We start from the raw sequence: 13135 nt of genomic DNA on the forward strand, positions 1-13135 counted from the left end.
GCAGGGCGGTTGAACGCCGGATCCTGAAGGAAAAAGGCATTCCGGATGAAGTCATCCCTACCCTGATCAAGCCAGGAAGGATGTAACCGCAAAGCATTATCACCGCATTTGGCGAAAATATGTTGCGTGGTGCGAGGCCAGTAAGGCCCCGATGGAGGAATTTCAACTAGGTCGATTCCTGCATTTCCTGTAAACAGGAGTGTCTATGGGCCTAAAATTGGGGTCCATTAAGGTTCAAATTTCGGCCCTGTCCATTTTCTTCCAGAAAGAACTAGCTTCAGTTCCTGAAGTTCAGACGTTTGTAAAAGGGGTACTGCATATACAGCCTCCTTTTGTGCCTCCAGTGGCACCTTGGGATCTCAATGTAGTTTTGGGGTTCCTAAAGTCACATTGGTTTGAACCACTTGAATCTGTGGAGTTAAAATATCTCACATGGAAAGTGGTCATGTTGTTGGCCCTGGCCTCGGCCAGGCGCGTGTCAGAATTGGCGGGCTTTATCCTGTAAAAGCCCTTATCTGATCTTCCATTCAGACAGGGCGGAATTGAGGACTCGTCCTCATTTTCTCCCTAAGGTGGTTTCAGTGTTTCATCTGAACCAACCTATTGTGGTACCTGCGGCTACTAGTGACTTGGAGTACTCCAAGTTGTTGGACGTAGTCAGGGCCTTGAAAATATATGTTTCCAGGACGGCTGGAGTCAGAAAATCTGACTCGCTGTTTATCCTGTATGCACCCAACAAGCTGGGTGCTCCTGCTTCTAAGCAGACTATTGCTCGTTGGATTTGTAATACAATTCAGCTTGCACATTCTGTGGCAGGCCTGCCACAGCTAAAATCTGTAAAAGCCCATTCCACAAGGAAGGTGGGCTCATCTTGGGCGGCTGCCCGAGGGGTCTCGGCTTTACAACTTTGCCGAGCAGCTACTTGGTCAGGGGAAAACACGTTTGCTAAATTCTACAAATTTGATACCCTGGCTGAGGAGGACCTGGAGTTCTCTCATTCGGTGCTGCAGAGTCATCCGCACTCTCCCGCCCGTTTGGGAGCTTTGGTATAATCCCCATGGTCCTTACGGAGTTCCCAGCATCCACTAGGACGTCAGAGAAAATAAGAATTTACTTACCGATAATTCTATTTCTCGTAGTCCGTAGTGGATGCTGGGCGCCCATCCCAAGTGCGGATTGTCTGCAATACTTGTACATAGTTATTGTTAACTAAATCGGGTTATTGTTGTGAGCCATCTATCCAGAGGCTCCTCTGTTATCATGCTGTTAACTGGGTTCAGATCACAAGTTGTACGGTGTGATTGGTGTGGCTGGTATGAGTCTTACCCGGGATTCATAAATCCTTCCTTATTGTGTACGCTCGTCCGGGCACAGTATCCTAACTGAGGCTTGGAGGAGGGTCATAGGGGGAGGAGGCAGTGCACACCAGGTAGTCCTAAAGCTTTACTTTTGTGCCCAGTCTCCTGCGGAGCCGCTATTCCCCATGGTCCTTACGGAGTTCCCAGCATCCACTACGGACTATGAGAAATAGAATTATCGGTAAGTAAATTCTTATTATTTCTATGATGTCGAGCACATCATATACCAAATTAACGTTCTTGGTCCGTAGATTTGCAGAAGAATATCGGCGCTGTAATTGGTTGCTTTGTTTTTTGTAGTTATGTGGCAAAATATCCACCTGCCATTTACTGTGCATAACCACTGTGCTCTGGAAAATGTGACAGTTTGTAAAGTCTCCCTGTGCACCTGCTGGGTGACCTGGAACATGTGACCTGCTGGGTGGTCTGGAAACTGTGACAGTTATTTGCAGCCACCCAGCAAACCACATAAGCTATTTTTTTTGTATAATTGAGTTGGTCAGTCAAGTAAAAGGTGCCCACTTTTGAGCCAAGCTTGCTGTGCTGTTGGGTTTGGGCATTCATGAGTGTGTCCGAATCTGAAAGATCTGGGAAATCCAGTGGTACACCATTGACATGATTCAACTGATGTGCGCATTCGTGGTTGGATGATTGTCACTCCTGATATTTTATTAACAGTTATTTATATAGAGCACACCTAGAAGCTGATCTTAAACTGAATATCAAAATGCTTCACAGTACTTCACAGCCCTATAAAGGGCCTAATTCAGACCTGATCGCTGTTCTGCGAAATTGCACAGCGGCTGATTATCGATCAACTGCGCATGCATACAGATCGTAAAAATCCTGCGTTGTTTTTTATCGCTAGGCAAACGCAGGCTGATTGACGGGAAGCGAGCGTTTGGGGGTGGTAACTGCCATTTTATGGGAGTGTCAGGGAAAACGCAGGTGTTCCCAAGCGGTTTCAGGTAGGGTGTGTGACGTCAGCTCCGGCCCCGATCAACCTGAGTCTATAGCACTGTAGGAGTAAAGGTCCCTACACATTTACCGATCCGCCGCCGAGCTGCCCGACGGCGGATACGGCCGATGGGAGACCCAGCGGCGGGGGGGCAGTGACGGGGGGAGTGAAGTTTCTTCATTCCCCCCGTCACACGGCTCCGCAGAAGTGCAGGCAAATATGGACGAGATCGTCCATATTGGCCTGCATGCACAGCTGACTGGTCACCAGCGATGAACGAGCGTGGGGCCGCGCATCGTTTATCGCTGGTGCCTCCACACTCAAAGATATGAATGGTATCTCGTTCATTAATGAACGAGATCGTTCATATCTTTGAGAATTATCGCCCAGTGTGTAGGGCCCATAAGTCCTGGGCTACGCACAGACTGGAAAAATAATTCGATAATAAGTGAGTTGTAAACGGATTTGCAGCTGACCGGCATTTGCAAAGATGTTCGCAAGACATACGCAGACTTGCACGGGCGGTTTTTCACTGTCTGGGCGGCGACTATTCGATTGCAAACTTCTGCAAATTCGCAGAGGAGCGATCAGGTCTGAATTAGGCCCAAATTTTGGAGGCTCTCTTTCAGCGAAAAACCTACCTCATCTGCCTTATCCCATTAATAAACCAACCTTTAAGCTTATGGAAACTTCAGAAGCCTAGATCACAACATCCTCTATACACTTCTACTGTCACACATTAGTTTTATAAGGGTAGAAGCACCTCCCTGCATCCTTCCCTCTTTGCTTTATTCTATCTGACCAGTTTTTTTGTATGGGAAGAATTTTCTTTTCCCTTCTTCTAGGTTTCTATAGAGCGGTGACACATGTAAAAACTTGTTGATTTTTCTTGATGAACTTTTAAAATTATGTTGTCATGACTACTAGAAGAGCTATTAGAAGGTAACCAAATTGCATTAATCTTCATGATCAGTTATTAAATGTTTTATATATTTAGTGCAGATGATTTTTACACAGTGCACAGTATTTTTAGTAGTGACTGTGTGCAATATTTTGTCAGGCATAGCGTTTCCTCCCTTTCGATTTTTACGATTCATCGCAGTCATAAAAGTAGATTGGAAATACAATAAAGAAAATAAAACCTTCAAAGGATATACTTTTACAATTATTGATCAGAATGATCCAACATCGATCAGATGTTGCAAAAAGGTAGTTTTCCTATGCGTTTCGTGGTAATTCAACATCCTCAGGTTTTTTTTTTTTTTTTGCAAGCTCCTTTTCTGACAGGTGGATGGAATGCATTTATATTTAAGGTGATGTCCATATAATTACCAAATATCTGACAAAAAAAAATTGCTGAAGAAAGTAGCTTCAAATATTTTTTTGTGCCATGCAAATAGGAAAACCCGTAGTTCCAGAAATGAAGGCTTCTGGCCATGTATTGCTGACGGTCCTTTATGTGGAGTCCATTTTTACCATTACCGGTAATGTCATAAATTGTAATTCTCTGAGTCCTGTAGCTTCGGGATAGGGCTCTCGTGTCCTAGTTTTTTCAGGAAGTTCTTTTCTCATTACTATTTTTTCCCACTAAAAATCTCACAATATTTGCTATAATTTCATCTCTTGTTTTTAACTTGGAAAACTTTTTTAGAACTGTTGAACCTATTTGGGACCTAAAAGGAAGTATTTGGGCAGAGCAAGCGTCAGGTTACAGTACATGAGTGTCTTGGTGTTTCATTTAAATATGTCAAGCTCTCTAGACTGGGTCTGCTAGTCTGTTATATTAGCCTTAGTTCTCTGTGTTTTAAGGGAACATTAGTGTTGGAAAGTGTTACATATATGTTCTGTACTTTAATAGTAAGCTGAAGGCAGTACATTTTTGTCATAGGGTTATGGGAAATCCAGAGATATTTACAAGACCTCAGCACGGGGAGAGTTGATCAGGATCCAGTAGGATGTCTACAGGGCATTGTAATACAGCAGCTGTTTAGCCAATTAACTTCTCTGTGCTCTTCGCCGTGTAAATTACTATTAGTGGAGGTGTTATTGCACCGCAATAAGCTAGTGATCTCTTCTTCACAATTCTTTACAGTGTTGCCCAAGCATATTATGAACGTGTTTTCTGCATAAAACCATATGAATAACTTTTCCATTGAAGAGCAAATGTGACTAGTTGTGCAATAAGGACTACTCATTGTGTGTGTTTCATACGGTCGCATCTCTTCTCATCTTCTTACTAAATGTGTCCTTCATTTCTAAACAATCTAGTTAGATTTCTTAGAATTTATGCACACATCGCTACATATGTCAATACAAAAAACAAAGGAGTAGTCCACAAGCGCCTCTAGATGAGCAAACGAAGAAACCTCCAGAAGGTTTTCTTCCAAATTTAAACTTTATATTCAGGCATAAAGTCCCCAATATTCATCAATATCTCTATCCTTCCACAGTTGGGATTCGCACCTCAAACTGACCTCCACTCAGTATTGGAAATACATCAAAAGGTATCTTTAACTCTTGCAGATCACTTCCCAACAGGTCAGCTGGACATCAACCCGTCCCTTGTAATTAACACTCACCTCTGGTCTGTTCCCTATGTTCCTTGAACGGTTTCTTTATCGTCACCCCGGTCTCATCCAGATTCAGAATAACGGTCTCAATAGCGGCTCTTGTAATAGATGTAATAACTCAGAGGTGTAGGAAAGAACTTTACAAGAAAAAACTTTCACATCAAAGTGATGTCTTTATTCCATAAGTTCAAAAATGTCAGATTAAAAACTAAAACAAACAAATAAAACCTCCACTACGTAGTGTTTGTTCTGCTTTATCCCCTCAGGAACCAAAAGTATTCTATATATGGATCCACAGGCCGTGCACAGGGTTTAAGCAATCAAAGAACAACCTACATAAGATGGAGTCATAAATACAGTACCAACGCGTTTCCCCAATTTCATATGAACAAATATATAAACATTCTAAATGTTTATATATTTGTTTCATATGAAATTGGGGATATATGAATGTAGTACACTGGTAGTGTTGATATTACAGATGACAAATAATTGGTTTGTGGATATTTTATGATGTGGAATCTGATTGGAGGAGGGAACCATAAGAGTGTAACAGTGGGTATAAAAAGCCCAGCATGTTTGTTCTGAGATATGCCCTGAGGAAGGATAGCTATATCCGAAACGCGTTGGTATTGTATTTATGACTCCATTTTATGTAGGTTGTTCTTTGATTGCTTAAACCCTGTGCACGGCCTGTGGATCCATATATAGAATACTTTTGGTTCCTGAGGGGATAAAGCAGAACAAACACTACGTAGTGGAGGTTTTATTTGTTTGTTTTAGTTTTTAATCTGACATTTTTTAACTTATGGAATAAAGACATCACTTTGATGTGAAAGTTTTTTCTTGTAAAGTTCTTTCCTACACCTCTGAGTTATTACATCTATTACAAGAGCGCTATTGAGACCGTTATTCGGAATCTGGATGAGACCGGGGTGACGATAAAGAAACCGTTCAAGGAACATAGGGAACAGACCAGAGGTGAGTGTTAATTACAAGGGACGGGTTGATGTCCAGCTGACCTGTTGGGAAGTGATCTGCAAGAGTTAAAGATACCTTTTGATGTATTTCCAATACTGAGTGGAGGTCAGTTTGAGGTGCGAATCCTAACTGTGGAAGGATAGAGATATTGATGAATATTGGGGACTTTATGCCTGAATATAAAGTTTAAATCTGGAAGAAAACCTTCTGGAGGTTTCTTTGTTTGCTCATCTAGAGGCGCTTGTGGACTACTCCTTTGTTTTTTGTATTGGTGTATGTTTCAAGAAGTTGTGCTCTTGAGAGTCTAGTACAGAGCGGCTACTAGGGCGCAGGACATGCTTCTCTTCTTTTTTTGGGGGGGAATTATCGCTACATATGTACCTCAACTGTTTGGACTGCAGTGTACTAAGGGCTATGTGAAAAACAAAAACAGAATATTCCTGAAAGACAGAAATCGGTTGGGGAACGGGTTAAAATACAGATGCCAGAAACCCGACATGTGGTGAAATGTTGACGCCGGAATACCAGCGACGCAGGCTTCTCTCCCTCTGTGGGTGTCCACGACACCCATAGAGGGGAAAATATAACCTGTGGCGAGCGCAGCGAGCCACCGTGCACGCAAGGAGCTTTCTAGCGCTCGTCCCGCGGCTGGCATTCTGGCAGATGGGATCCTACTGTCTGGATCATGATAGCCGGCATCCCTTCCGACGGTAAATCGTATGTATCCCATTGGTTGAATCATTTTTTTCTGATACCTGTCAGAAATTGATCATCACCACACTGATCTCCTGATGGGGGGTATATTAGTCATCAAATTGGGGGGGGGGGGGGGAATGATCACATTTGTTTGAAGGAATTCCTTTTGTTTCCTGGGGTTTAACATCAAAAGATGTGGACTGGGCAATCCCAGACCCAGTAAGACTGACACTGTGGGAAGCGAATAATGTATTTTTGTATTTTCCCCTACCTCTGCCATCTGCCCTCATGACCTCATCAGGGGTGTGGGTAAATAAATCCATCCTGCGTCTCCCAAATACATTTGTATTTAAAATTTCACTAAGAGTCATAACTTGATCCCAAGACCTTATGTCACTGATATTGCGTTTATTAGAACGGGGTGAGAAGATATGCATAACAGTATGTTTCCTGAATTAGTGGGTTACGATTTGGCCCTGGGTTCTCCTATATGGAAGAGTATGCTGATATGACTTTGACAGTTTGGCTCATCATAAAATATTTTGAACCACTAGCCCTGTGCACTTGTGCATTCAGATTCTAATAAAACCCAGGATGTTTCAGAATTCAAATATTCCTTTGGGATCAAAGGGCAGGGGTTTTCAAAACACAGAGCAAACTGTAGGAAGCAGGATAATACAATCACCTGGATACAGGGTCCTGTCTATGATCGCTGTTTATCATAAGACAGACTGGTTCGGTACAAAATCCCGGCCGTCAGGATCCCAACAGTCAGAAGACCAACAACAGAATCCCGACGCATCCCGGTATTTTAACCAGACCCCTAACCCACGCCTCCTGCAGCCTAACCCTAACCGCCCCCTCCTGTAACCTAACTTTAACTCCTCACCCCCACACCCTATCCCCTACCTCCCCCACAGCATAACCTTACTACTTACCGGTGGGATGTGTCAGAATTCTGTTCATCAGGATCCCACTGGGACTCATTCTAAGGTACCCCTCCAAATATAGTTTAAGTATTGATATAAAGTCGTAAAGCTCCTAATCGTAGCAACCAGAAAATTCCCTTTACTCCTGATTTCAGAAGCGTGTATTATTTATACTGGGGGCTGATAAGACATTTTAGTAGGAAGAGTACCAGTTAACTCAATAATTCCAATTTAAGGGCACACTTTGTTTTGTTCTTTAACTCTAGTAACCAGTGACCAAGGGAATCAGAATGGGGTCAGTGCTCAGCATTTTCAGGGTGACTTGGATTCTGCAACCTAATTTCCGGGTTCTGTAAGAGAAGATTAATGTATTTAGCGATTTTTATTGTTGAAATAGATAAAAGTCAGACGACAATTTATGGGTGGTTGCGTTTGTAAAATACAGAATTTTTCACCCCAATAATACTTCTGGTGGTTTGCAACCAACCTGAAATATAACAGAAAACTGGTGATTTGAGCAATTTGTATTCCATTATATTTCCCCCATGGGGTCTATTCAATTATTGTCGGAATTTCAAACAAGTCGGAAAAATGTAACTTTCCGACTTTTTTAGGTCGAATCAGGATTTGACCTATTCAAGTCCAGTGCTGTTTAGCCGACTTGTCGGAAAACACGTGGAGCGGCGGATTAGCTGCGGATCCACTTTTTTTTTTTGTTGTATTTCCGGGGGCTTCCGACAGGTTTTAGGCCTGTTTTCGACAATGCCGGTTCGGCTTAAAAAAAAGTCCCGCAAATTGAATAGTGAAGCGTTGGAGAGGATCCGACACTAATTGAATATTCCCCTTAGACTCTACTTATCAATGTATGAAGAGAGAGAAAATTGTGAGCTATAAAGTACTAACCAATCAGCTACTAATTTACATTTTAAAATTTACATTTTACAGTTTGTGTTTGAAAAATGACAGGAGCTGATTGATTGGTACTTTATTTCTCACAATTTTTAGGTCTTGACAAGCTTTGATAAATACTCCCCTAAGTCTACTGAATCACCTCTGTATGGGCTGGCCCACTGTTCATTTGTTTTTATTGCCTGAAAATCACATTAAACTTTAATGATTAAAGGTAGGATGAATATTTGGTTACTAGCTCATTCTAACCATTATGTTGTAAAATTTTAATGTCACATTTCAAATGTTAGAGCACAGTACAACGTACTTATCTTTGGTGCGTGTTGTACACACAATAGATTGCATTTTGCAGGTTTTCAATGAAGCGTCATATATGTAATAATTTGCTAATGTATTGTGTTATGTTTACTATGGTCCCGTTTGTCTCACTTGTTCCAGACAATTATCGAGCTGACAGAGGAGAGGGACTCTCTCCACTTCACACCTCTGCCTGTATCAGCCCAGTCTCCCTCCGGATCCCCGGGCATGAGGCGAACAGAGAGCAGACAGCACCTGTCAGTGGAGCTGGCAGACGCCAAGGCAAAAATCAGACGCCTCCGACAGGAGCTGTGAGTACTGGTGTACATGAGGAGCTTTCAGGTTCTTATAGCCGTACTATACGCTTACAAGCAATGGAAGAAAAAAAAACATAGATTTTTTTTATTTTTATTTTATTCTATAAACAGATGTTTTCTAAAGACCCATTTATCATTCCAGAGAGCTCATTTTACTTGTGGATCAGATATATAATAAATATATACTGTGGGCAGGAGCTCACTTCAAGCACTAAGGACATACCAAGCGCTATAGGAATTATGGAGGATGGTGGTGAAATTACCCAACCAATCAGCTTCTAGCTAGCATTTATCAAGTGCATTCTACAAAATGATAGGTAGAAGTTGATTGATTGCTACAGGCAACTTCTCCACTGTTTGATACATTTCTCCCTATAGTATAATAAACATACAATACTACTATAGAATATAGTATCTTGAATATAGAGTTACAATGCATACTACAGATATACTACTGAGTCAAAGAGGGATCATACTGCACACCCTGCACCCGTTGAATATACTTACCTTGTGAGGAGCATGTGCAGTATAAAAATCACCAGGCAAGTGGCACCATTACGATTTTGCAGGAGATACGAGCATGCACAGGTGGCTCATGCACAATGCCATAGTTTTCACTGTGCATACACCAGAGTAGGAAGGAAGAGGGGAGGGCCCCCCTCTCATATAAGGAGCTCTTAATCCCACTATCTGAGTGGTCTCTATCTAACTTTGATCTGCCTATCCAGGTGGTGCTTAACCTTCTGTAATCCCTTCGCTCCTGAAGATTTTCTCACTCACGTGTTGAGCCCACTTTTCCATATTTTTTTTTTTTTTTGTATATATATATATATGCATTTGCCAATATTACACTTTTTGTCCCTCAGACAACTTTGTGTTTTCACAAAATACCAGTAGTCTTTCTGTTCCTTCCAACACTCTCTACTGTATCTTGGGAGTCTGGTATCCCCTGCAAAGTATAGTACTTTACTCACTAAAACTTCTATTCAGCAGCGTTGGGCCACAACATCATGGAGCTTTGATGGAAAGCAAGGTTGGGGTAATTTAGAAATAGCCTCCAGAGGTTAAAAATTTTGTGGGTGGCTGAGATAAACTCCCCCCCCCCCCCCCTCCCCCAGCCGGCGCCCCATTCGAGTGACATCCTGGACAACTGGTATTTACAGCCTTGTTACTATTGTTTTCCTAAACTGCAAAAGCAACAGCACCACCAGCACGCACAATATCCAGGAACAAGAAACCGTTTTCCATGAAAAGTCTGTAATATTGTTCAAATGTGGGAGCTCTGATACACATACTGTGTTTGTAACTAATTACTCTTTAATACAGGCAGAACTTGTATATAATTGTAACGTTCATGTAAATGTTGTAAAGAGGCGACTCCTAACTTCTTGTATTTTAGATTTAACTTGACTACTTGTTAAATGTGCATTTAGCGGTAATAAATATGACTGCTTTTTGAGTGGATACTTGGGGGTAAATTTACTAAGATGGGAGTTTTATTTAGGATGGGATGTTGCCCATAGCAACTAATCATATTCCAGGTATTATGTTCTATAAGGTGTCAGATAAATGAGAAGTAGAATCTGATTGGTTGCTATGGACAACATCCCATCTTAAATAGAACTCCCATCTTAGTAAATTTACCCCTTGGTGAGATGGCTGTGAAGATCTCACAGTAATGAACAGTTTGGAGCCGTTGCTCTTGTGCTGCAGTTAGAGGCCCTCCCCACACATTCTGCACACAGCTGCACTTGGTAAATTAGCCTGAAGATTGCAGTTATTATGTTGATTGACACTTAATAGATAGCCTAAACATATAACGCCAATGTGCTCCTCGTAATTTGGTGCAGGCCTTCATAGTCTGGAGATAAAAACCTGTAATTAGACATGTAAACGAGCGCCAGATTATTCCTTCTTTTCAAAATCTCACCCTTTCAGATCTGGTTCCTGTAATGCTCGGCGGGCTAAGCGTGCTCGCAGCTTTACCCGTAAGCCATAAATGAGTTACACTCTTGTAATCAGCCCCCCACTGCTATTCCTTGTACTGAAAAAGCCTTGTTTGTTCTGTAGAAGCCAGCGATGTATTCCTCTTACATCATGCGTCTGTCTCCCAGATGACCTTGAATAGCTTTTATTTTTATTTTATTATTTTTCATATACTTTAACTCTTTGGCTTTTCCTTTCATATCCCCTCCATAGTAGTCTATTTTAAAGTGTAATAGTCACCCGGGATGCGGTCAATTTACCTACAGTCAAAATCCCGACGGTCAAAATACTGACAAGCATTGACCGGCGGTCAAAATCCCGACATGGTCAAAATACCGACATTTAAAATACAAACATGGTCATAATGCCGACATTTAAAATGTCGACAGGTCAAAAAGTCGACATGAGTTTTTCATGATTGTTCATACGTTACTATCTCAGTGGACCTGTAGGGGGAATATAATAGTGTGCCGAGCGCAGCATTGTGAGCGCAGTGAGCCATGCGAGGGGACGCGGTACACTTATACGGTGTCCATAACAATCTACGTCGACATAAACACCTAAAAACAATGAAAAACTCTTGTCGACCTTTTGACCTGCCCACATTTTAAATGTTGGGATTTTGACCGTGCCGGGATTTTGACCTTGTCGGGATTTTGACCATCGGTCAATTGTTCACGGAATTTTGACTGTCGGGATTTTGATTGTAGGTATTTCATACTGATCCCAGTTACCTACGTAGTGGAGGAGACTATTCTGCGGGCTAAACCAGTATGCCTGAAAATGCAGATTATCCATTAAGTTAGGAGTAGAGATGTGTGGGTTCGGATGTACTCGGTTCTCAACGCCAGAAGTAGTGTGAGTTTGGATAAATCTGGATTTTTCTTATTGGCTAACCGAAACGTGACATCGGAGAGCCAGTAAGATGCTGTTTTGAGCTAAATCTGAATCTGCACATCTCTACTTAGGAGCTAGTGACATCACAGCGGCATGAACTACACGCCTTGTCGATGGCACACTTTAAGATCATTTAAGATAACCGATCCATATAAAGTGTGTGGTATGGCAACAAGGTCTTAGGTTGCTTGATTGTTATTGCTTGTTATGTAAAATCAAAGCACTCGTTCCCTGTTACATCCACTGACAGTATCATATACAGGGGCAGATTTATTAAGCTTGGTGAAATGATAAAGTGGAAGGTGATAAAGGACCAGCCAATCAGATTTTAACTTCCATGTCACAGGCTGGGTTTGAAAAATGACACTTAGGAGCTGACTGGCTGGTCCTTTATCACCTTCCACTTTATCACTTCACCGAGCTTAATAAATCTGCCCCACAGTTGCTGAAACCAGTATAGTACCAGTACAGTAAACCAGTCTTTACAAATCCCTTACTGCATTCTGTTTAAAGGCCAGTACTCACTGGCCGATGTCAGAGAGATGTGTGCTGAGCGAACCGCTCAGCACACATCTCTCCCGGCGCTCAGCACAGCGCGATCTGTGCTGAGCGTGCGGGGGGAGACGGGGGGGCCGCTCACTTCACCCAGCGGGTGAAGTGAGCGACCCGCTAGATTGGCCTGCATGCAGGCCAATCTAGCAGCAGCGATAGCGATGCGTGGGGCTGCGCATCGCTATCGCTGAGGGGGCTACACACGGAGCGATCGTGCTTAAAATCTAAGCAATCTAGTCAGATTGCTTAGATTTTAAGCAGCGATCGCTCCGTGAGTACCCCCCTTTAGATAATCGCGCAGATCTGCAGAATCTAGGGTCCACAATCCCATCACTAAATAACAAGCCTGACAGTGAAAGTACAGCCTCTGTTAGAGGCATATGATTATGGCTTTGTAAATGCTGTTTAATCTCAATATCTGGATCACCATCCATGAGTATTGTTTTGTCTGGGTGTGAATTGTTAGACCTACACTAAAAAGATCTACAGTCAATAGGTCTACCACTAATGTTAGACATGCATTAGGTCGACAGGGTCAAAAGGTTGACACAGAATAGACAGTGGGAAAGGTCGACATGGAAATGGTCGACACTAAAAAAAAAAAAGAGGCAGGCACAATTTTTTATTTATTTTTTGGTTTTGTCACTTTGCTGCCACAAACAAACCCCATTAGTGTACCACATCC

At 42.2% G+C, this 13135-nt stretch overlaps 1 protein-coding gene across 9 annotated transcripts in view; it reads left to right on the plus strand.

Annotated features, from left to right (window-relative positions):
- The window catches only part of CCDC88A (coiled-coil domain containing 88A), a 320350-nt gene that overhangs the window by 193283 nt on the left and 113932 nt on the right, over nt 1-13135 (plus strand). For all 9 annotated transcript variants that reach the window (XM_063918618.1, XM_063918617.1, XM_063918621.1 and 6 more), the window contains exon 8: nt 8840-9009. In XM_063918618.1, coding sequence (XP_063774688.1) covers nt 8840-9009 — 170 coding nt within the window. The remainder of the gene's footprint in view (nt 1-8839; nt 9010-13135) is intronic.

Source organism: Pseudophryne corroboree, chromosome 4 (assembly GCF_028390025.1).
Source record: "Pseudophryne corroboree isolate aPseCor3 chromosome 4, aPseCor3.hap2, whole genome shotgun sequence".
In the NCBI taxonomy this organism is placed as follows: Eukaryota; Metazoa; Chordata; class Amphibia; order Anura; family Myobatrachidae; genus Pseudophryne; species Pseudophryne corroboree.